At 41.0% G+C, this 22,269-nt stretch overlaps 1 protein-coding gene and 1 long non-coding RNA gene across 4 annotated transcripts; both read left to right on the forward strand.

Annotated features, from left to right (window-relative positions):
• Window positions 1-2,190: 2,190 nt before the first annotated feature.
• LOC135674776 (uncharacterized) lies at window positions 2,191-12,510 on the forward strand. The gene is made up of 3 exons (XR_010513710.1): window positions 2,191-2,511; window positions 2,611-2,804; window positions 5,194-12,510. It is a non-coding gene; the product is annotated as an uncharacterized LOC135674776 (long non-coding RNA).
• Window positions 12,511-13,643: 1,133 nt separating this feature from the next.
• On the forward strand, window positions 13,644-18,314 carry LOC135674777 (zinc finger CCCH domain-containing protein 53-like). 3 transcript variants are annotated; one of them, XM_065184923.1, is made up of 10 exons: window positions 13,644-14,288; window positions 14,441-15,601; window positions 15,690-15,869; window positions 15,967-16,152; window positions 16,271-16,371; window positions 16,465-16,749; window positions 16,845-16,977; window positions 17,088-17,312; window positions 17,398-17,477; window positions 17,584-18,314. In XM_065184923.1, exons 2-9 carry the CDS (start codon window positions 14,541-14,543, stop codon window positions 17,429-17,431), a joined length of 2,205 nt encoding a protein of 734 aa, XP_065040995.1. In that variant the 5' UTR covers window positions 13,644-14,288; window positions 14,441-14,540; the 3' UTR covers window positions 17,432-17,477; window positions 17,584-18,314. The 3 variants fall into 3 exon arrangements, with proteins under 3 accessions (XP_065040995.1, XP_065040996.1, XP_065040997.1); XM_065184924.1 differs by having other exon boundaries at window positions 14,444-15,601; XM_065184925.1 differs by having other exon boundaries at window positions 14,147-14,288; window positions 15,967-16,146.
• Window positions 18,315-22,269: the final 3,955 nt, after the last annotated feature.

A 22,269-nucleotide genomic window follows, 5' to 3' on the forward strand; every position in this document is an offset into this window, starting at 1 on the left:
CTCCGCTTGCTTCATCTACCACTGTTCTTAGTGGCTTTGTTTGGGCGACGACAAAGAAGGGTTTGTGACCGTTGCTTTGTGGTGTGATGCAGTAATTTTTGGGTGCTTTCGACGGTGATGGAGACAAAGCAGTGCTGCCTGCGACAAGTACTGATGCCATGTGATGCGGACATCACATCGCAAGTCCTTTTTTTTTTTCTTTACCCTAAAATTAATAGGACGAATTTTCGAAAAAAAATTAAAAATATTTTCTCGAAAGATATCCTCATTTTTATTTTTTAATAATTTTTTTACTTTTTATTTTCTGATGGACCTGTCTAATTATAATGTTATAATATTTTTAATAACATTAGAAAAACTATAACACAACATAAAAATATATTTTTACTATTTTTACACTATAATATAATATTTTAAAAAACTACAATATAATATTTTTTATATTATATTCTAGTATTTTTCTAGTATTATTGAAAACAACAAAGCATAGTTTATAAATATCTTAACTGAAACCAATTTATCTTAAGAGAGAGAAAAAAATGAATGAGGTATTTTAGATATTAGGTAAAAAATGGACATGATTAAAAAATCTAAAATAAAACAAAGTTAAAAATAGATTTTTTTTCATAAATTAGTCCAAAATTTTCTTTTTTTTCTTCTAAATCATCACAGGTAAAAATATAAAATTAATATTACGAATTTGTATTTTAGGTATTAGGTAAAAAATATATATGATTAGAAAAATCTAAAAGTTCAAAAAAAAGTTTTTTTTCAAAAATTCATCCAAATTAATATCACACTTAGTGTCAACATAATAATAATCAGTGGAAATTTTTTATATTTTATATGAATAATTAAGAGTTAAACCATGGAAATATGTATTTGCCCAATTAAAAAATTAGTATCTTATAAAATAAATAAATATTTTGTGTCCTAAACAACCAAGTAATAGTGTAGCAAGTGGAGCTCATGGTGTCCCCCTTTTTTTTTCTTTTTTGGGATATATATATATATATATACATATATATTATTTATTTGTTGATTTATTTTAACAACTCTGGTGGTCACAACCCTATTTAAGATTTTATATTCGATTAGTAAACTCAATAGATCAAAGAGGTAGAGAGAGAGAGAGAGAGAGAGAGAGAGAGAGAGAGAGTTGATTTGGTCCTTAAGAAAACTAGTTGTTAAACCAAACACTTTCTCTTTGTTGTAAAGCATCATTATGATGTAAGTATACTACTACTCCCAAGCGATGTATAGGGGTCAACAAAGGGGGGCATTGGACTTGCATCCTAAGATTTGGGATCACCACATTAAATATGAAGCCAATTGGGAAGATGCATTGATCATCCAAGAACAAGGAGGCTTCCATTGCTTTATCGACTCCATCTCCGTCTAAATCATTGATCAATTTGGGATCACCGCATTAAATATGAAGCCATTTCTCTTGTTCTTCGATCAAACATCTCATATCATTTATGGAATTATTTGATTTTATATCGAATTGTCATGTGGGGGATAATCGTTGACTTTTTTTTTTAGTATTAAGAGTTACGTTATTAATAACGACATTGACTCTCTTCGATCTTGTGAGTTGACATTTATACACTAATATAAATAATAAACATAGTAAAGATTTTTATAGTATATCGTAAAATCATGAGCTCGAATTACGTCTTCATCATTTTTCTATAAAAAATATATAATATATTTTAAAATTTTTATTTAATATTCAATTAACATCATGGAGTAGAGTGGATTAATCCATTTTTCAAGAAGAAATATGTACTCAACTTCTCATCATGCATCAAAATCTTTATACAGCGGCGTGATTATTAAGGCCCACGTGGTGGTACGTGGCGGTATGATGATCCATCATCACCAACGAGTGACGACCATTGATCGAGTATAACCCGTCCATCATCCTTTGATTGATTTGGAACCGTGAGATCATCATTCATGATGTGATGACTGGTTTATTGGATCCATTAAGAAGCTCGTCGATTTGGGTATGGATCCGAGAATATGCTGTTAGATGTATGGACCCGATACGCACAGAAATGTCAGATCCGCTTTCCCATGTGGCTCGATCCGTCACCGTAATCGCCAGCCCGACCCACTTTGTACCTTCGGTCTCCTATAAATAGAGCGCTGCCGTGGGCTGTCCTCCCCGCGATTCCCGCCCACCTTCACCTCAAGAAAACCACCGCCAGGAAGCCTCGTCGCCCTCGCCGGTGAACGATCATCCGGATCACCTGCCTCCGTCATGCTTGATGAGGAAGTCCCCGATCTCGAATCTGAGGGCCGTGGGATCTCCGGGGGAGGGCCGATGATGTAGGTGGGTTCGAGGAATGTGGGTTAGGGTTGGATGCGAGGATGATGGGTGTTACTCATGGTTTGTGTTATTGTGAGTAGTTGCCATCCCCAACTTTTCAGATGTATCTATTGTGATGGCGTGGCATGAGACGCAGAGATTAGATCTATCGTTTGGGAATTTGTCATGACAAGGTGAGTATTACAGCATCCTCTAAATTCCTTAGATTCTAATCCATGCATAATGTTGTTGTAGTTTGCTATGAAAGGAATATTTTGTTATATGTGACTTAGGTATGATCACAAATCAACGAGATTCGTTTCTTCGGAAGCTCCAACTTTGCTCTATTAATCACTGCTAAGGACATCTGCTACAAGTTCATTCTAGCCAATCCAAAGACTCAGTGTCCTAAATAGAGTTATAACGAGGTCTATGAGAAACTCAGGATATCTGAAGTCAGACTTTGGAAGTAATGCAGTCTATGCTGGTAAGTTTATGCAGTTCCTATTCTTTATATGCTCTTATTTCACATATATATGTGCATAGCTGTGCAGATATGTATCACTTTGCACATTTTTAATTTGTTGGCCAAGGGGATTAAAGTACTTCGTTTGAAGTTGTAGCAATTCCTACGAAAGACACACTCTTATGAGAGACCAAATTGTGCTGGGCTCAGATCTTTCACATTAATATCCACCTCTTAATTTTTTAACTTCGTCACTAGGTTATATATATTTTAGTTTGTCTTGTATTTATTTGTGAGGTGCCATTGTCTCACATAACTTTTGTACAAGTGTAGGTTACTTGTGACACTTATTGAAGCTTTATCATTCTCTTCGCTTAAGGAGGTAGGTCTGTTGGCTGAATCATACGAAGGCTATGTGCTGACTATGTGTAATCATTGCTGTTTATCTCTTTTCTCCTCCCTTTTTAGCTTTGTTGTGAGCTTGATTTAGGTTCCCTGATATATACGAAAGGAGCATCATAAGCGACTGCTGTCTTTTTAAATGAGTATATAATTTTGGTTCTGCTTCATAGTTTTGCTTCAGTGTTGCCTTTGATATCTATTTGCTGCCTCATTGGCCTTTATTTGTTTCGCATCTTTATGCAACTTTCTAATTGGATCAATTCCATACTCACATGTCTTTTGATTTTGTTCCACTATGGCAAAATAGTCCCAACTAGTTGGGGCCAACAAAATGGATCTTTTGCCTCTATTGATCTCTGTACAAAATAATATTCTTAGTTAAATTAAAAATAATTTAAATCCTTATATTTTCTGATAGTCTTCTTAGGTCTCCCTTTACGTATCCTCACACCACCAATGCTAATTGTCTCACATTTTCTAACTATAGCATCTATATTTAAAGGAAGGATATTTTCTCTTGTTTTATTTGGTAAAACGTCTTTGTTGGAAATACACATTTGTGCAGTCAATTTACATATCAGGGGTCACCGTCTGTCACTCAATCATGCTTTGTCTTGTATCATTCATACCTTGACCATCGGCTCAGAAGATACAAACACATCTTTTTGTATACTAGAAATCACCAATTAACGTAGTATCTTTTCAGAGAGTGATCTTTGCCCGTCTTAGCTTATGTGCCTGTTTGGACTTGGTCATGGATATCCTACAGAAAATATCTTGGTGCGGACATTACTCAGTAAGGGGAATAAAATGGTCGGTGATGTAAGGGGAATAAAATGCTGCTTTGGAGTTTAAAATGTTGTTAGGTGTTTTCCTTTGTCTATTGTCATCTTTAATGCCAACATCATGGCAAGAGTCATCAGAATCATTAATACCACTGGTCTGTCATTTCCTGTGTCATTCACTTTCTAATCTTCACCATTTTGGCTCCTCCCTTTTACAAATGAGTATACTCTTCCTGATATGCTGTAATGTCAGCAGGATCCTAGTCGAATGATGCCTCGAGCATGGGCATGACACTCGTCCCTTCATCATTTTAACTTACCAAATTGCCTTTGACATTTTTTGTATCTGTAACAATTAGGAAGCTAGCTATCATATGGTTCAATCCTTTTACTTGGATTAGCCATCTGGAAAGAACTTGATATCTTGTTTTTTCAAAATGTTGGTGCCTCTTACCATGTTATGAAGTGTGTGATATATATTTTCAGTTATAGTCAAAGCACCAAATTATGTAGGTTACCTTGCCATTAGAACCAGGAAGAAAGATCACAATGCAGATCTTTCTGTGTGAAATAACCTACAAATCGCTTTTTGTTCCAGTTGGGTTTGATGAGAGTGGGCCATGGAAATCTAATGGAAAGGAAAATGGGCCATCTCCTCTTCCCCCTCTGTTGTTGCTTCCACCGCTCCTCGGTTGGATCTTGTTGGCATTGGTGAAATCTAGTGGGCGATCCCTGATCTACTTGCCAGAGGTGGTCAGTTTGGTGACCGAGGGCTAGTGTGACTGAATTTCTCTCTTTGTTCTTTTTTTTTTCTGATTAATCTTTTGTGTCTGGATGGATTCAGTTGAGGGTAATTGCAATGGATTAACAGTGGGGATTCAAAGTCATGGCTGTATGACTATATTTTGAAGAACTCAGATCTCGGATTTGGTTAGAATTTAGCTTGATCAGTTGGTCCATGCCAGATTTGATTAAAATTGGCTCTTTGGTAGTCAGTAGCTCCTAAAGTTGAAATTTTGTCATTTTTGGCATTAATTTGCATTGTATGTTTTTTTATCCTTATTCAAGGTTTGAAGCTCCTTTACCAGGAAAGAAATTTTATCCAGCTTGCATGGCATCAAAATCAGCAAAAAATGGTTTTCACATCATTCATTATCAGTTAGATACACTTATTATTGCATTTTGTTTCTGACTCATTCTACTCAATGCCACTGATTATGCAGGATGGTGATTCCTATTTCCACTCCTTACAGAGATACTTGGAATAAGATGAGTAATGTCTGCCTTTTGTATTTCCCTTGATGATTTGTACAATGATACCAATATCTCTTTTTGATTTTCACAAGTATATAAAAGCTTTATTGTTCATATGAGATAGACAAATAATGAGGGAAAATTTACTGATGCTCTAATTTCTGCTGATAAATCAATAATAGCTGTTGGAATTTTCTTTTGCTACTTCTCTTATCAACATCTTTAATATAATACTGAACCTTCACATGATGTTCCTTTGATTCCTTTCTATGTGTCCTTTATTCCCTAATTTTGATTATTCTGCATATTTTTAACATTTTAGTCCACGAAATGCTCTTAGGTTAGAAGACCATGCAACTGACATGATTTTGCCTTCATACCATTTACCACCTGTTATAGCCCCTTTTATGCTTCAAGCAAGTAATGGATTTGTTACACTGAAAATGTTCTTGACTGTTTCTATTGGCAAAACTTGATTAGAATCCTGCCTCACATTTGCTCTTTTGGTCCTTTATTTAATGTTTGTTTTCTTTCATTTTTAGTGTCATAAATATTGCTTTGCTGTTTGTATAAAAGGTTTGTGCTGCTCTATCTATGCCTTTGTTTTGTTTTGAACTATTGTTCTTGATCTCCTCTCTTGTATATGTTATGCCTCAATTGAACATGTTGAAATTTTATCTTTTAGTGGAAAGCTACGACTAGTTAATTTTTGTTCCGCACCAAAATGATTGTCCTTTTGTTTTCCCCACATATGGAGATGGTTGTAAAAAATTAGTAAGCTGTGGTGGAGAAATAAACTGGGTTTTTAGAAATGTCTTTGAGGTAAGTTACATTCACAAGTCGAGATGTCTAGAAGTTCAGTGTATAGCATATCACTTGGTAAATTTTGCCTAGCATCCGGACTACCTGTTGCTTTCTAAGCACCCCCAAGGAGGCCTTTCCTGACGTCAGGAACTCGGGAAATAAGGTTGGTGTGCACTCCTTTAACCACCACAAGTAAGGCCTCTCAGTTGCTTCTGGCAATGTCTAGGCAGGTTAAAGAGTCAGTCAGGCCCAAGTTTTAGTTTGCTATAATATTATCGATTGCTTCCTGATCCTGTTGATCAGCATTATAGTTGGTACCATTGGTGTAACACATTTTCCATTGCTAACCACATCAGTTATTGCTTGTTTAATTTCTTGAGGTTGATCCTGTCTTTGGTTGAGGAGTCATTTGATGCAGAATGTAACTTGCCTGGTCCTAGTGATACTGCTTTTCAAAACTGATAGGTTGGCTTAATGATGCAACTACTTTTGCCCCCGTAAGAACCTTAACATGATTCCGTCTCAAGTTGAGGGGCCATTTGACAGAGAAGCTTGGGATGCAAAAATCAATCTTGCACTATTGTGTCACAGTTCATATGGGGTTCTGAGTTGAACAATTGAGAGGTACGTTCGTGAAGGGACAGTGTAACCTTTCTTAGCTGGATTTTTGACAAAGGGTTCTTGTGCACGAAATGAGCAGTTATTAACATTAATTGTGATAGCTTATGTCAAACTGATCTTCTAGGTTGAGAAGTGTAAGTTTGAGTTGATGGTAAATGATGAGACCATTAAGTTTTGGCAATCATCAAATTATCTATATTCTTTTGTTATGTCGTCCTTCAATCATGGTGCTTGGTGGTCGCACCGGTAAGGTTTGTTTGTTTAATATGGGCCAAGACCATGATGAGGTTATTAGGATTGCAAACGAGTGAAGTTTGGTAGGAGAATGCGAGTTTTTAGCCAAGCTTGATGTCTGAAATCGGCTTTGATTTCAGGGAAGTTCAAGTTAAGTTTAGGCCTAGCTCAACAAGAGTGTGTTTAAACTTTTTTGACTTATCAAATAAGTGGAGCTGGAGCTTATATATGAAATGACACAAGTTCGGACTGTGTAAAGATCTAGTTATTATTTAAACCAAAAAAAGTTACCAAAATTTAACTAATTTAATCTGGGTAAATTTATATTATTTAATGGGAAATAAACACAAATGTAAAAATAACTAATACATAGGATCCATAATCTACTGTAATATAAAAAGATGATCTGTCATGCACTCTCATCAAATCTTCCTTTATAGTTTCAACATAATTTATATTGATTGATATCTCACTTTTAAAGATTCACAAAAAATAAATATGAGCCTGATCCACTTGTACAAAAAAAAAAAAAAGTTTTAAATTATTTAATCAATAGTAATGACATGTCTAGGTTGATACCCACCATATACAAGTGTCTTTTGAGTTTATAAAGCATTTTAATGGCAGTTCTATCAATATGCCAACCGTTTATGATATTATAAATCAGTATATACTAAACCTTCATGATTGGTTATGCATTGAGGATTTGAGACTATCCAGAGAATTTATTGAAGATATCAGATAGGTTACCTGGTAAAGTTCTTAATTGTTGATAGTAAGATCCCAGGATCTGATGCTGTAAAAACAAACGAGCGTATGCTGGCAAGCCTAGAAACAATCTTTTCTGGTGAGTTTATTAAACATGCTTATTCATGTGAGTATTAGCCAATTAGTTTGGCTACGTTTTCTGATGACAATGTCATGTGGAAGCTGGGCTCATCTGAAAATGAAGCTTTGAGAGATGGATTCGAATATGATTCATAAATATTTATGAAGGAGCTGGAGAGATTTAACTAGTCTAATATCAAGGTGTTCGTGAATGGTTTGACTAATAATGAATTATCCAATAATATGAACTTGGTATTTTGGGCTTGTAAGTCGAGTGTTCTTAAAACTACATATGTATGGTGGAACTAAAATTTCATCATGAGATTGGAACGAGACATGATAAAACAAGGGTTGAAATCGTGTTAGACAAAAGGTGTAACTTTAGGTAGCAGCAGGAGCTAAAACTTTTTCTTTCAAAGAGTCGGAAGAATATTAGGAGACAAAACGAGACTCGAATGAATGAATGTAATGCGGAAAGCCAGAAGGAAACTATAAATTTTATTGTACTTAGTTTTGCATATAGAAATCGGTGGGAAGGAAGTAGGATGCATGTAGAGCCCCTTGTGAAGTTGATTGGACCTACCTGCCTTTAGGTATACGATTGTATTCCCAGCGCTCCCCATTGCCTGTCATTTTTGGTGCCAAACGAACCCAGGGAGTGCCTTCCATGCGTACTGAAAACGACCCTCCAACCACATCTACTTCTTGGATTCTTTGGTGGATTTGCAGCCCAATCCCTCAAATTAATTGGAGGAATGTTTTTTTTTTTAATGTTTATCCGTTAGTTGTTACTTCTTTGAGAGGACAGTGTGGTAGTCACTGCCTTTTTTTCCTTTCCTTTTCTCCTAATGGTTGAGCAAAGCCTTAGCTGGCCCTGCTTTCCTCCTTTTTCTCCTAATGGGTGAGCAAAGCCTTAGCTGGCCCTGCAACCTTAGGATGGCGAGTGGTACTATAAAGTAGTACTCCAATTATAAGTATGCGTGTGGTGGTGGTGGTCGTGGGTGTAGGGGGGTGTCATTAGATTGAATTTTTGTTTCTTTCAAGTATTATTTATTTTTTACCGTCCACAAATGGAGGAGATCAAGGCATCAGATATGGTGACCCGGAAGAAAATGAAAAAGAGATAGAACCATAAGCCTAAATCCACAGATAAAAGTCAAGTTATATATATATATATATATATATAAGGCAGAACACATGATTCTCTGCACCATATGCTGGCCCTTGCGTTAGAGATATGTGTTTAAGGTATTAGTGCTGGGAATGTGAGATCAGTTTGATAGTTAATATAAATTTTGATTCTTAGGACAACACAGCCCCACTAATGAACGGACATCATTTATGCAGAGACCTTGGCCCATATGATCTGATGATTCTGTTCTGATCATCCTGTTGTTTAATACTCCAATTATCAAAAGATAAGGTAGCCAGAAAGGGAGAAATGCTGTATGTTCAAATATTTGGGAGCTTGTACATGGACGATAAACAATTGAAGAAATTTGGGGTGGGGGGACAGGAGCATCAGGGCAATGTCATATCTATCTGAAAGCCACCACAGTATGGAAATGAGATGTCTGTACTCAAGCAGTGTTTTCACCCAGCAAAAAGCATGCAGCTTTTGCTCTTGCTCTTACTCATCCACCCACCCCCTCCCCTCCCCTCTAGGAGAAAAGATAATAAGAAAAGAGAGACAGAGAGAGAAGATAGAAAGGCTACAGCGTATTCTTGGCCGTAAAGTTCGGGTGTGACATAGAATCCAGCTGACACCCACATGGGAGGTTGGCTCGGCTTCCCTTCCTTCCCCCCTCCCTGATTGCACTTCCTCACCTTTTGTAGTTAATGTTGTGCCCTGGCGAAGGCCCTTCGATGGGATACCAACTGGAAGTGTTCCAGGGAATCAAGAGAATTGAACTATTCACAGTCAGACACATGAACTCCTCTCTTTCAACTTCAAAAATCCTTGTTTGGTTGACTTGACTGCCGAAGAGAGTGTGGCTTGTATAAGTTTTTCTTCGGCAGAGTAATTGTCCCAACAGGTGACGCTGCGGGGAGGAAGAGACCATAAGCCTGGATTTGTATGAGTAAAATGAGAGGGACCAGAAAGGTGGGGATGGGATCACCTGGACAGAGTGTTCTAGGAACAAGCATACGATATTTTAAATCCTGAAATATAGTTGTTTTGCGTTTGATCATGAGTTTAAATTGGTCAGGTTGGTCTTTGTAATCTTCTGCACCAACTATCTTATATGTGCACAGGAAGTGGTCCTTCTTCAGGGTTTGGATGAATGAGCGACAGTGGTATACTCTGTCCAGTATTTCTCGACGAGATCTAGCATAGTGCAGCTTCTCTTGGCATTTACTCTTGTGATCGCAAAGCTTACTGCAGCTCAGAGAGGTGTTGTCAAGGACAGTGACCGACATTGTCACATGGTGCTGAATCAGTGGAGAGGCTTTGGTGGGGTCTGGGAGAAGTAATTTAATCATAGCATCTTGGAACAGTATGCGATATATATATATCTCTCCACTACCTTCTTGATTAATTATGATTTGATATGAAACTCTGACTGGAAAAAGAATCATGGAGCCACCAGTCCATGCGTTGCCGCAGGACTAGGAGGAGGGAGGAGTTTACTCGAAGGACATTGAAACTTCTTATTCTTATCTCTCTCATTAAGGGGGAAAAAGAAAGAAGAAAAAAAAAAAAAAGGAAGGGGAAAGAAAGAAGAAGGGAACGAACAAAAGGGCAGTAACTATGTTGATGGTAAAAATTGATGCGAGAACAGTGAAGAGAGAGAGAGAGAGAGAGCCCAATCATGCAGGCAATTTGGTTGTGTCCTTGTGGTGGGCCTTGTTATCTAGCTTTTTTATTTTCTTAGTCCTGTCCCTGACATTGTCTGCGCAAGTGATAAATGAATGCTGTCATTAGTTGTGAGCCCACCATGACAGCTATCTCTCCCCATAAGGTAGATTGACAGAGAGGGACGGAAACGGCTTATGTGATCTGTGTGTGCGTATTTGATCTCATGGATAAATACTGGAAGCATGATCACTACTTCCTATGTCTCTGAAGAATACCCAGAGACGTCATTCCAGTAAGAAAAAGGTGCCCTGTGTTCATGCCCACGGGCATGAAGCTGCAGCTGCTCCTTTATTGCTTGCCTCATCTCAACCTAGGTAAAAAACCTCAGTAGCCTGCCCCTGAGCAAGACAGATAAATGACACTCGAGGGACATTCTTGAACACAGTCTGCTTAGTAGATTGTCAATCCTGTAACACACTAATGTTTGGTAGCAACGCAATCATAGATCTTTAACTGGGTCTATTTTGCCTGTAATTTTCCTTGTGTGTGTCATGCGCCTGCTCAAAGTCATCCTGTTGTTATTATTATGTTTTGAGACCCACCTAATAGGACTAACCAACCACCCCCAGAAGATCATGGTTCTTCATCATCCTCTTGCCTAATCACTTATTTATTTTCCCCTGACGTAGTGACATATGCATTGCTTGATGAAGTATTGTTCATAGTTGAGGACAAATTTATATAGCAACGTGGGATGTTGACATCAAGGCAATGTCTAGGAGAACATGATATTATACCATTGGAACCTTTTTCATTAATTAGAGTAGACCCGTTTGTATATGGCTTTTTTTTTCATCTTCGAAATGTATGATGAGACCGGTAGTATGAACTTTGTATCGAATTATTTTTTGGGGGAAAGCTGACTTTGAATGCAGCAATTGGTCAGCGAGTCCAGTTGGTATAATCACAAATCCAAGTTATGAAGTTGCATACCTGTGATTTATCCAGTTCAATAAGGTGAGAATTTGGCATGTAGCATCAAATGATTGAGCTCAATAAAAAAATAATAAGTGCTCCTGAAGAAAAAATCTCCTCAGTGTACAATGATCAAGTCAATCTACAGAGCCGAGGGAGCTGACTGTTCTTAGCATAGTCTCTAACATAAAGACGCTTGAAACTAAATGGGCAGTAGATGGAATTTTCGGAGGGTTTGATAGCTAGATAGCTAGATTGATGTGATTCAGTGTGGAAGTTTGGCTATTCTTGGATTAGAGGAATGATTTCTTATAGATAAATATATTGTCGATGCAATTTTGAGAATACATCTTTCAGTTTGATGGGAAGCATAATATGATGGGCTGAAGGAACAATAAAACCCAGGGACTTGTTATTATGATATTTCTTAATAATGCATTTCTACTGATCCACTGGAACCATTTTTTTTAGCTTGGAAAAAAGAAGCTTGATGGTCGAACAAGTCTAGTAAAAGAAGAAAATGTTCAAATAGGAACTTTGATTTGCTCCTTTATGTTTTTATTTTATTATTATTCATGTAATTTCAGTAACTATATGACCTACTTTTGATTTCCATCTGATCATCTATTCTGTGGTAGACTAAATTTCTTTTGTCCAATAATTCTGCCTTTTGTCTCTTCTTTGTTTGTTTTTGCATGTTCGTTCAGCACTTCACACAATTGCTCCTCTGTTTCATGGTTTACAGGAGAGAGAGAGAGAGAGAGAGATGGTGGTAATTATCTCTGGCATGACAAGGACGCAAGGGTTTGATAAAAAGGAGTGTCTTAGGTACTTCCAGAAAGAGCACAGCCACCAAGTCATCAGTAATAGCAACATTTGGTCTTCAAAAGCGAGGCTGGGTTTTCTACTCGCTCTGCGTCTCTATCAACCACTTTAACCTCAGATGTGGTTGGTGCATGCCAACCATTTACACCCGTGCCTCACCTTTGCGAAAGCCTTCCAAATCAATGCCATCCATCCATCCATCCACATATATATATATATATATATATATATATATATATATATATATATATATATATATATATATATATATATATATATATATATATATATATATAACCCTGGAGAGGAGTGGAGTGGGGTCCCAGAGTCTTGTATAAGCTGGAGTTAGTGGCAGATAAGCTGATGTCTGTTGGTGGCATTTCCAAGCTTCTACCAAAAGAAATGAGGTGTCGCAGTCAAACAGGGGCAGGAGACCATCTCACGGCTTCAGCTTTTACAAACAAGAACAACTTGTCTTTTCTCTGCCTCGTGCCACGCCGTCTTGGCTAACTCGGCGCCAGCCTTTCTCTTCCGAGGGCCGCAATCTGGTTGGTCGACGTCGCCGTTCATGTGGAGCGGTAGAAATCCCACGCGCAACATATATGAGCCCTGGCGATTGGATCATTCCACTGTGTTCCGGCCACGGTAACTCCCTATTTACCACAGCATACGTCCGAGAGTTGCCATGCAGGGCATCATAGTACTAATTGCAGAGTCATGAGAAAACATATGCAGTTCTCATGCAGTAAGTTCTTTTTTCATCTCTAATATCATTCATTGCTGGCTTCCTCTGTCTGATTTCAATCATTTTCAGGTTGTGTTTCCGAAAACGCCTTTGATGGAGGTGGAGGCTGCTTACCCAGTAACGACAGCGGTCATTGCGGCCTTGACCTTTGGACATTCCGGTGGCCTGCTGCTCGATAGCAACAGCTCGGTAAGCTGACCTGTTTCCGTCTCGAGCGACGGCACTGTCGCAGGCGCAGCGCCGCACACGTGCCAAGGCACGGACACGCGTGTGGGTCGATGGGGATCTTTGGGAGGGGAGGGCGCCCAAGTGGGCCTCCACCCACCCCACCATGTGAACGTCTCTGACGCACACAGGCATCCTCGCCCCTCCGCTTTAAATCCAACTCGCCCCCTTCCCTTCCCCCGTAAGCCGATCCGGGAAAAGGGAAACGGGAAACGGGACAGTGTTAGGCTCGTACTGCCGTAAAAAGAACTGTAACCTCCGTGCGTGATGATGAAACCCCGTCGTCACGCCCAAAGCCCATCGGTAACATAAAAGCTGAAGCTGCTGCTGATGCGGATGATGATCCAGGAGAGGAAACAAGCCAAGCTCGTGACTGTGCTCAAAGCCAATTCAACCAGCTTCCTCCCACTCTTGTTCTTCCTAGGGCTTTTGTGACCGTGAAAACCACATCACGTCATCGTGGTGCGTGAGCTCCTGTCGCAGTATACGGTGGGAAATATATTGCTCACCATCTTAGTGAAAGTTGGTAACAAGGACAACAAAAGACCAGCCATAACGACGACAAGAGAGAGAGAGAGAGAGGGAGAGAGAGAGAAGAGGGGTTCGAGGGGTCTGACCAGTGGAACACCATATGATGACCTAGGGAAAAGGAAGATGGACATATAGCAGTGGGGTGGATGTGGCCGAGAGAGAGAGAGAGAATAAAAAAGGACTGATCTATTTGAGCAGATCTAGGAGCTACCTATCCTCTCACGAATCTCTCCTCTGTGATAAAAAAGCAGGGAAGCACGGGAGAGAAGTCGAGAGAGCAAGCTATGCAGGGCGCAGTGGCAGCAGACGATGGCGTCCCAGCGGAATTGGGGTGGGTAGGATTAGGAAGGTTGTCGTCGTCGATGCAAATGGGGTCAACCAGTGGCTAGAAGCTGCGACCATTTGAACCACAAGCGAGAGGAGGAGGAGGATGCGAGAGAAAGAAAGAAAGAAAGCGTCTTTATATTTAGTGAAGAGTAAGTGTGCGAGTACCACTAATTTTAAAGAGGGCAAGGGCTCTCCTTTTCTGCCTGCACTTTTCTTGTTTTTTGATGTCTTTTAATGGCAGCTCCACAGAGTTAGCATCAACTTTTAATGCACACTCTCTCTGGTTCTTGTTCCTTTGTAGTAGTATTGCTATAAGAGGCGAAGCGCAGGAGGAGCCGAGGAGGAGGAAGACGAGGAAGAGGGAGGAGGAGGAGGAGTACTCCTTTCAATTTACTTCACTCATGGACGCCTACGAGGCGACGAGGATAGTGTTCTCCAGGATCCAGAACCTGGACCCCAACAACGCTGCCAAGATCATGGGCCTGCTCCTGCTGCAGGAACACGGGGAGAAGGAGATGATTCGCTTGGCCTTCGGCCCCGAGACCCAACTTCATTCCGTGGTCTTGAAGGCTAGGAAGGAGATCGGCCTCGTCTCCGTTCCGACCTCCTCTGCCCCCGGCACGCCTTCCGCCGCCGGCGCTCCTGCTTCCCCCTTCCTCCTCCGCCAAAACTCCGCCTCACGCCTGCTCTCTGGGGGCCTCCCGTCGCCGCTCGCCGTCTCCTCCCCGTCCTCATGGGCTCCGCCTTCCGTGTTCTCCCGCTCCAACAGCGGTACCGGCCTCAATGGGTCGTTGGACGAACTCCAGAACTCTGACGAGCTCATTAGCCCCAGTAACGTGAGCGTCTCGCCCTTTTACGGCGGCGGCGGCGACCTCGTCGATGAGTTCCACCTCCCCGACCAGCTCTCCTTTCTCGGGGACCCCGCCGCGGCCCTTGATTCCAGTCACTCCGTTTCTATCACCTCGAAACTCGGCGGCGACATGTTCCACCCGGACATCGAGTGCCGGAGCCCGAGCGGCAACGGCGATGGTGCCCTCTTCCCTTACGGTATGGGCTGGGGTGTCAACGGTTACCACCACCGGCGGAGCTGCTCCGCCGCTGACCTCTGCCTCGGTGACCCGGCCGCCGGGTTCGGATGGAAGCCGTGTCTCTACTTCGCGAGGGGCTACTGCAAGAACGGCACCGCGTGCAGATTCCTCCACGGGCTCCCGGAGGAGGCTGCAGCGGCGGCTGCCGTGGTTGCTGGCACCAAGATGGATGGGGTGGTGGAGCAGCAGTTCCAGGAGCTGCTACTGAGGTCCAAGAGCCAAAGAATTGGTAACGCTTCGCAGCTGATGGCTTCTGCGTTCCCCTACTCCCCGACGGGCTCTGTGCCTCCATCGCCGTCGTCATCCTCGAGCAAATGCCTCAGCTTCTTGCTCCAGCAGCAGCAGCAGCAGCAACAGCAGAATGAGAGCCAAAGGTACCATCTTTCTCCGGTCAAAATGCTTGCAACCTTGGCGCCTATCTCAGCGATGCGTGTTCGAATCAAGAATCTCAAATTACTGCAGGGCGGCAGCTGCGGCAGCCGCAGCAGCGCTGATGCTGGGCGGGGACGAGGCCCACAAGTTCATGGGTAGATCAAGATTAGAAAGAAGCGATTTGATGGCAAATCCTGGTTCGAGGCAGATCTACTTAACCTTCCCAGCTGACAGCACCTTCAGGGAAGAGGATGTCTCCAACTACTTCAGGTTGGTCGGTAATCCTTTCGTTAACGTATGACACAGTCGCCCTTCCTCTTCTTGGAAGTCTAATCTCTGGTTACTGATTCCTTGGTCGGTTTCGTAGCATCTACGGGCCGGTGCAAGACGTGAGGATCCCCTACCAGCAGAAGAGGATGTTCGGCTTCGTGACCTTCGTGTACCCGGAGACCGTGAAGATGATCTTGGCCAAAGGGAACCCCCACTTCGTCTGCGATTCCCGAGTTCTTGTCAAGCCTTACAAGGAGAAGGGCAAGGTCCCCGACAAGTACAGGCAATCCTCCTTCCTCAACCTTCATCACAAGTGATTTATTTTACTTGCTGTGTGGTATGGGTTTTGAGCAGTGCCAGTTAATCTTAACTATGTTCAATGGTGGACTCTCCGACCTCAGGAAGCAGCAGCAGCAGCAGCACGCTGAGAGGGGTGATTTCTCTGCATGCACGACTCCCACGGCCCTGGACGCCAGGGATGCCTATGACCTTCAACTGCTCGGTTGGGTCCTGATAACCAGTCCTGCTTTCTCATCGCTTGTTCTTTGTTTTGGTTAAAGGTTAGTGAAGTCTTGTTCTACGGATATCATAACAGGAGCAAGGATGTTGTACAGCGGCGGCGGCGGACAGGAGCTTCTGCTGAGAAGGAAGCTAGAGGAGCAGCATCAGCAAGCAGCGGAGATGCAGCGGGCCATTGAGCTGCAAGGGAGGCGATTCATGGGCCTCCATCTTGACCTCAGCAACAGAGGCCTCTCCTCCTCAGCCCCGGCCTCCATCAACTCCCCCACCATCGCAGCCGCCCAATCTATCGGTAATGCAGATGGGAGCAGTAATGTCAGCAGCAGCAGCAGCAGTAGCCAGGAAGGATCACCAGCAGAGGGTGGGTTGCTTTGCTTGTGGTCTTTCCTGAATTGGTTGATGTTTCATGTTTCGATGATAGATGCGCTACAGTAGATTTTGTCGCTCATTGTACAGATAAGAAGAGCCTCAGTGCTGCTGCACCAGAAGAGAAGGTGAACAGTGGCCATGGCCTACTCCAGCAGAAGGCAGGGCAGGAGGAATCTGCTCGTGAGGCGAACCCCAATGAAGATGGTGGCTTCCAAGAAAGGTAATTTAACGTCAAGTTCTACGATGTAACACGAACATGGGAGTAGATAAAATGTGTTCTCTTTTCCTCCAAATCAAGAAACGTAAACTTGTCTCACAATTTGGCTGCAGCGCCGAGCATAACTTGCCCGATAGCCCCTTTGCTTCACCACCGACGAAATCCCCGTTCATGCCCGACTCGTTCTCCGCCGGTGAAGACATGAGCACTTGCTGCATCACAAATAATAGCAGCAGCAGCAGCAACAACAGCCACCTAATTGCCTCCACACTGCTGCCCACCACTTCGTCACTGGACGTGCCCTCCTTCAGTAGTTCATGCTTCTTCCAAATGCCAAGGTATCACGGAAAAGATTGTCGTCGAACTAATTCACCAATTGCTGCCTAAAAGGCTTATTTGATCCCGGTTTGTGGCTGTAAGCAGGTTCTCCTCGGGCCATGGAGCGGTCGGAATGTAAAGGTGAAGAAGCAGCCGAGGGGAGCGAGCGAGCCCTCACCATCAACGTAAGGCTTAGTCTCTGCCTCTCTGCCCTTTTTGTCCATCGAAAGACACCACCAGTTGCTCATGACAGCTTCTTTTCCTTTCCAACTTTTGCTTCAATGTTAGCAGGTAACACACCCAGTAAAGCAAAAGGATAGTGGAACACAGGAAAAGAGAAGTTGCAGAACGGTCCAAGGTTTATGGTTCTTTTCACTTTCTTTTTACCGAATAGTAGTTTCCAACCTATATGACCAGCATAGGAAGAAGGCCTTCCATTGTCTCTCCCTCCCCACATCCCTTCATCCACAGTAGGCCTTCCATTGGCAAGGAACAGCTGCCAATCCATGAGTGAGCTATCAATCACCCAATAAACCCATCCATCCATCCATTCATCAACTACTACTACTGCTGCAGCTGCTACTGCTGATGTTGCCATTGCCACCTACTAGTACTAGCTAGCTATAGCTCCCCCTCACCACCCACCAAGATACGTAACAAATCCCCCATACCAAGTACAGACAGCAAACAACATTCACAGAAAGCTGGACTGGTTACGGTGAATGTATAGGCCAGGAGAAAGAAAAAAGAAAAGAAGAGCTGCAGCAGAGGTGAAGAAGGACCACTGGCTTATGAGGAGCAAAAGCAAAGACTTGGAGTTGTACATGCATGCATGCATGCATGCAAGTCCGCCCTGGTCTCCCTCCCTCCCTTGTCTCTCTCTCTCTCTCTCTCTATCTCAGATATCCTGTCCAATGGCTTTTACTTTTTTTCTTTGATGATCCAGTGTAGGCGACATCAATATAGTAGACAGAGAAAGGATTCACAAAAAGTTGGAATAATTTCATCTTCTTTTCTCTTTCTTTTGTGGTTCTGCTTCCTTTGTATATTATCGTCAGTTAATCACCTTAATTTCTTGTACTAGTTCAATCTAGAAAACACAATCTTAAAGGAAGAGATGTGTCACAATGATGTGCTAAAATCACACCTGCCAATTTTGCATTGGTGAAATGAGTATCTACTAGTAGCATGTCATGAAAGAGAGAGAGAAGAGAGAGAGAGAGATTAAAAAGAAAAGGGGGGACAGGGAAAGTAGTCTTTGTACCCATACTTTTCCTGATGGATTTGGGATTATTTCATCTCTTTTCACAGCCTATCCATTCTGCATAAGCTATCATGCCAATTGGATTATAACTCTTTAACAGAGAAGACTTGGTGGAGCTGCAAAGCCTCACACCTATCCATGACATGTATCACCAAGAATTAACAGGTGCTCTCGGTTTGACATCTAATCACATCATGACTTTTTTTTCTCCCTCTTTGGATGCAACAATTTGGGGCTAATGAAATGATTTATTTTAATAAAAAAAAATAGGTTAGGAAAATGTAACCTTGGGAGAGGGAGAGGGGGGGCATGTTTTGTCCATTTCCACATCATTAATAGACCTGAGATTGGGATGTGCAAGCTATCTCAGCAGAGCACATTCCCCAAAAAAAATCATTGAAGCTTTTGTGTCATGTACACTAACTATCAAAGACTGGGATGTCTTAAAAATATGCCTTTGAGCATCCAAGTTTGAAAGCTTGAAAGGGACCAGTCTAATATCATGAGGTACTTCGGAGCACCCTCACCAATCAACTTTATATTTTGGCTGACTATGACGCGATGGATAATTATTATCGACGATCAACATCTTTTATTAGATAGATTAATAGATTATGCTCGATGAGCAGAGCACGGCCTTTGTATAATGATAAGATTCGTTTGTTTAGACTCACTCTCTCTCTCTCTCTCTCTCTCTCTCTCTCTCTCTCTCTCTCTCTCTATTCATAGATGCCTCGTAAGTAAAATATGTTGTATCTTCTCCTCCCTCCAGCCGAGACAAACCAGCAGAGGGAACTAAGCAAACAAAGAGGTGTTGTTGTTGCCACCATTAGTACTTACTTGTTGGTCTTCCCCAGCGGAGAAGAAGAGTGATTCCTATCCGCATGCATGTGCTCTCATGTGCTCCCATCTTTAGACTCTTTCCTTCTCCCAACCTTCATGTAAGGGTAGAAGAAACAGTCAAACCACTGTGCTCCTACACTCTCACATTAAGTATCCATCCGGTTACGTAATAATGTTGGTTTTTGTCTCTCTCTCTCTCTCTCTCTCTCTCTCTCGTTCTCTTCAGCATCTATCAATGACATCCAACCAACCTACCAAATCTGCCAACAGATATAACTATTATCAACTTGTCGGGAGAGTGAATCAGATGAGGCCGGTGAGACTAAGGCGATTCATCATTCTGTTTTCAGAACTTATCCTTAAGAATCACATGGTGGAGCCATCACACATGGAATGGCAGATCATGTTGGTACTGAATGAACCCTGCACCATGACACTGCTTCTTCGTTACGGATTTCCATTCAAAATGTTGATTCTTTCATAAATGTATTGCAAATGCATATTATATATATATATATATATATATATATATATATATATATATATATATATATATGTGTTTGCGCGCGCGCGATAAGAGATCATTTGGTTGCCCGTAGGCTCGAAGAATTGTCTGCTTTGTCCTTTCAGAATATGTGAGTTTCAAAAGGAGCTCACAAGAGCTGCGCTCTCTCCTGTGACTATTAATCACAAGGTCGGAGGTTTGAATCATCATTCTAATGCCAATTTGATAAGAGATTATTTGGGCGATGGACATACCCACATGGTTTTGTGCTCCAAAAGACGTTTCTGAGAGTAAGAGAAACCTGACGAATTTATGAGTCATTGGTTCACATACTCCTCAACCAACCAACGTGAAACTAAGTGACCTTATCAATATTAGATAAACAGATATACATTAAAAAAGATAATATTATATGATCATGATTGAAAGTGTGGGTTTTAACCCATAACCTAATATCATACTGGCTCAAACTCATCGGTACAATATTTTTGATATGATATCAAAGCCATGATTAATAAAAATTTAATCTTGAGTCAAAATATGATTTTATTGAATAAAAATAAGAAGCATGCATCAGTGAATAACCCAGCTAGAAAATATACAAATTAAGTTTGAAGCCTCAGAAATAAGAAAAAAAATAATCAATCCATATGAATAAAAAAAGATATTAAAAATATTTATGTATATGAGATAAAAAAAAATATTAACTAAAAGGATGGTTTCATATAGCTAAAGATCGAAAGAGTTAAGTTACACAAAATTACATTTGCTCACTAGCTGACACACTTTATAAATTAGCATTTACTATGCATTATTTGTTGAAAATCATAATGATATAATAGATAAATAAAAAATAAAAAAGCAAAAAGACACATACAGTTAAAATTTTTGTTTCATTATTATATTCTTGTTCTATTAACCCTTTTTTTTTATACTTATGTAATATCCTACTCCTTATATAATAAAGAAGCAAAAAGATTGAAGTAGGATATTATTTTTTAGTTATTTTATTGTTATCAATGAGAGTGAATAGAAAAATAGATAATCTTAAAAATAAACATGCTAATTTATTAAACCAATGACAGGATTTCCTTTGTATATAATGATCTTGACATATGAACATAATTGTAACCTTTAACTAAAATAAAAATAAAATCATACAATATGTTTAAAAGTTATACATATATAAATGCTAACAGTAGCATAAACTTTAATGTTATTATTTTTCGGCCCAATCGCTTAGGCAAGGTACTGGTATTTTTACTTATATAAAATAGTCTGAGTAATTACTCGGTAAGTATAAACTCTTATAGTTTTATTTAGATGTTCATACATCATGTTATATTATAATATTTTAAAATCATCGGTAAAAGATATTTAACGGTAAATATGTTATCCTATAACTCTACAATATATCATACAAAATGTTATGATAAAAAATTCTATGTCAAAATTTTATATCAAAATAATACAAAATACTTATATGCAAAACATAATAAATTCATAAACATATACTCTCGTACCATACATCATCATAATACATATGTGTATTCCTACACCGTACTGTCACGGACAAACTTCTAAACAAGGTGTTTGATGTAATGCTTATGTATGTCCGTGTCGTTTGGCATGTTCATGCCTTGTACAACATGTAAAGGGGCGACCGAAGGCTTAATAGTCCCATTTTAGTTGGGTTGGTGGCCTCTTTAGGCTTGTAAATAAAGGTTGTGTCATGTAGACACGTGCGAGAGCTTTTCGGTCTGTAATGGACCATTTTACCCTTTGTTGTGCCACTGTTCAGAGCTTGTAAAGTCTGTTTGTAATTTGCTTTGTCTATGAAGTGTTTTTCGGACATGTTTGCTTGTGGATCCCGTTTGAGGCGTTCTCTTTAACCCGTTCTCTCTTTTGTTGGTCCTAAGGGACAATGGGAGGCTTCGGGGAGGCTGACCTTTGCGGACGGACGCGCAAGGGTGCCGCACGACTTAGGCAAAACCAGCTAAGTCCGTGTCATATGGTATCAGAGCGGGACAAGCACTCATAGAAACACTTGACATGCAAACGTGGGGGACCTAGCGGGGCTGCGTTGAGGGCAGTCAGCACATGCCCGACCGTTTGAGGGAAAACGGGCATGGAGATGTAGGGAAAAGAGTCGCTCAGAGGAGCGGGCATCTGAGATTGGCATTCAGAGGAATGGCCAACCCTTCGCGCAAGAGGCACCACGAGAACAGGCAAGCTTGGAAGAATCTGGAGCGCACAAAGGTTGGGATGGCTGAGTTTGAGCTACGGCTCAACGTTGACAACTTTACTTGATGGTGCTCAAGGCAAGCGAGGCGCTTGGCAAAAGGACGAGACCATGCAAAGTGGA

Source organism: Musa acuminata, chromosome BXJ1-5, assembly GCF_036884655.1.
Source record: "Musa acuminata AAA Group cultivar baxijiao chromosome BXJ1-5, Cavendish_Baxijiao_AAA, whole genome shotgun sequence".
NCBI lineage: Eukaryota > Viridiplantae > Streptophyta > Magnoliopsida > Zingiberales > Musaceae > Musa > Musa acuminata.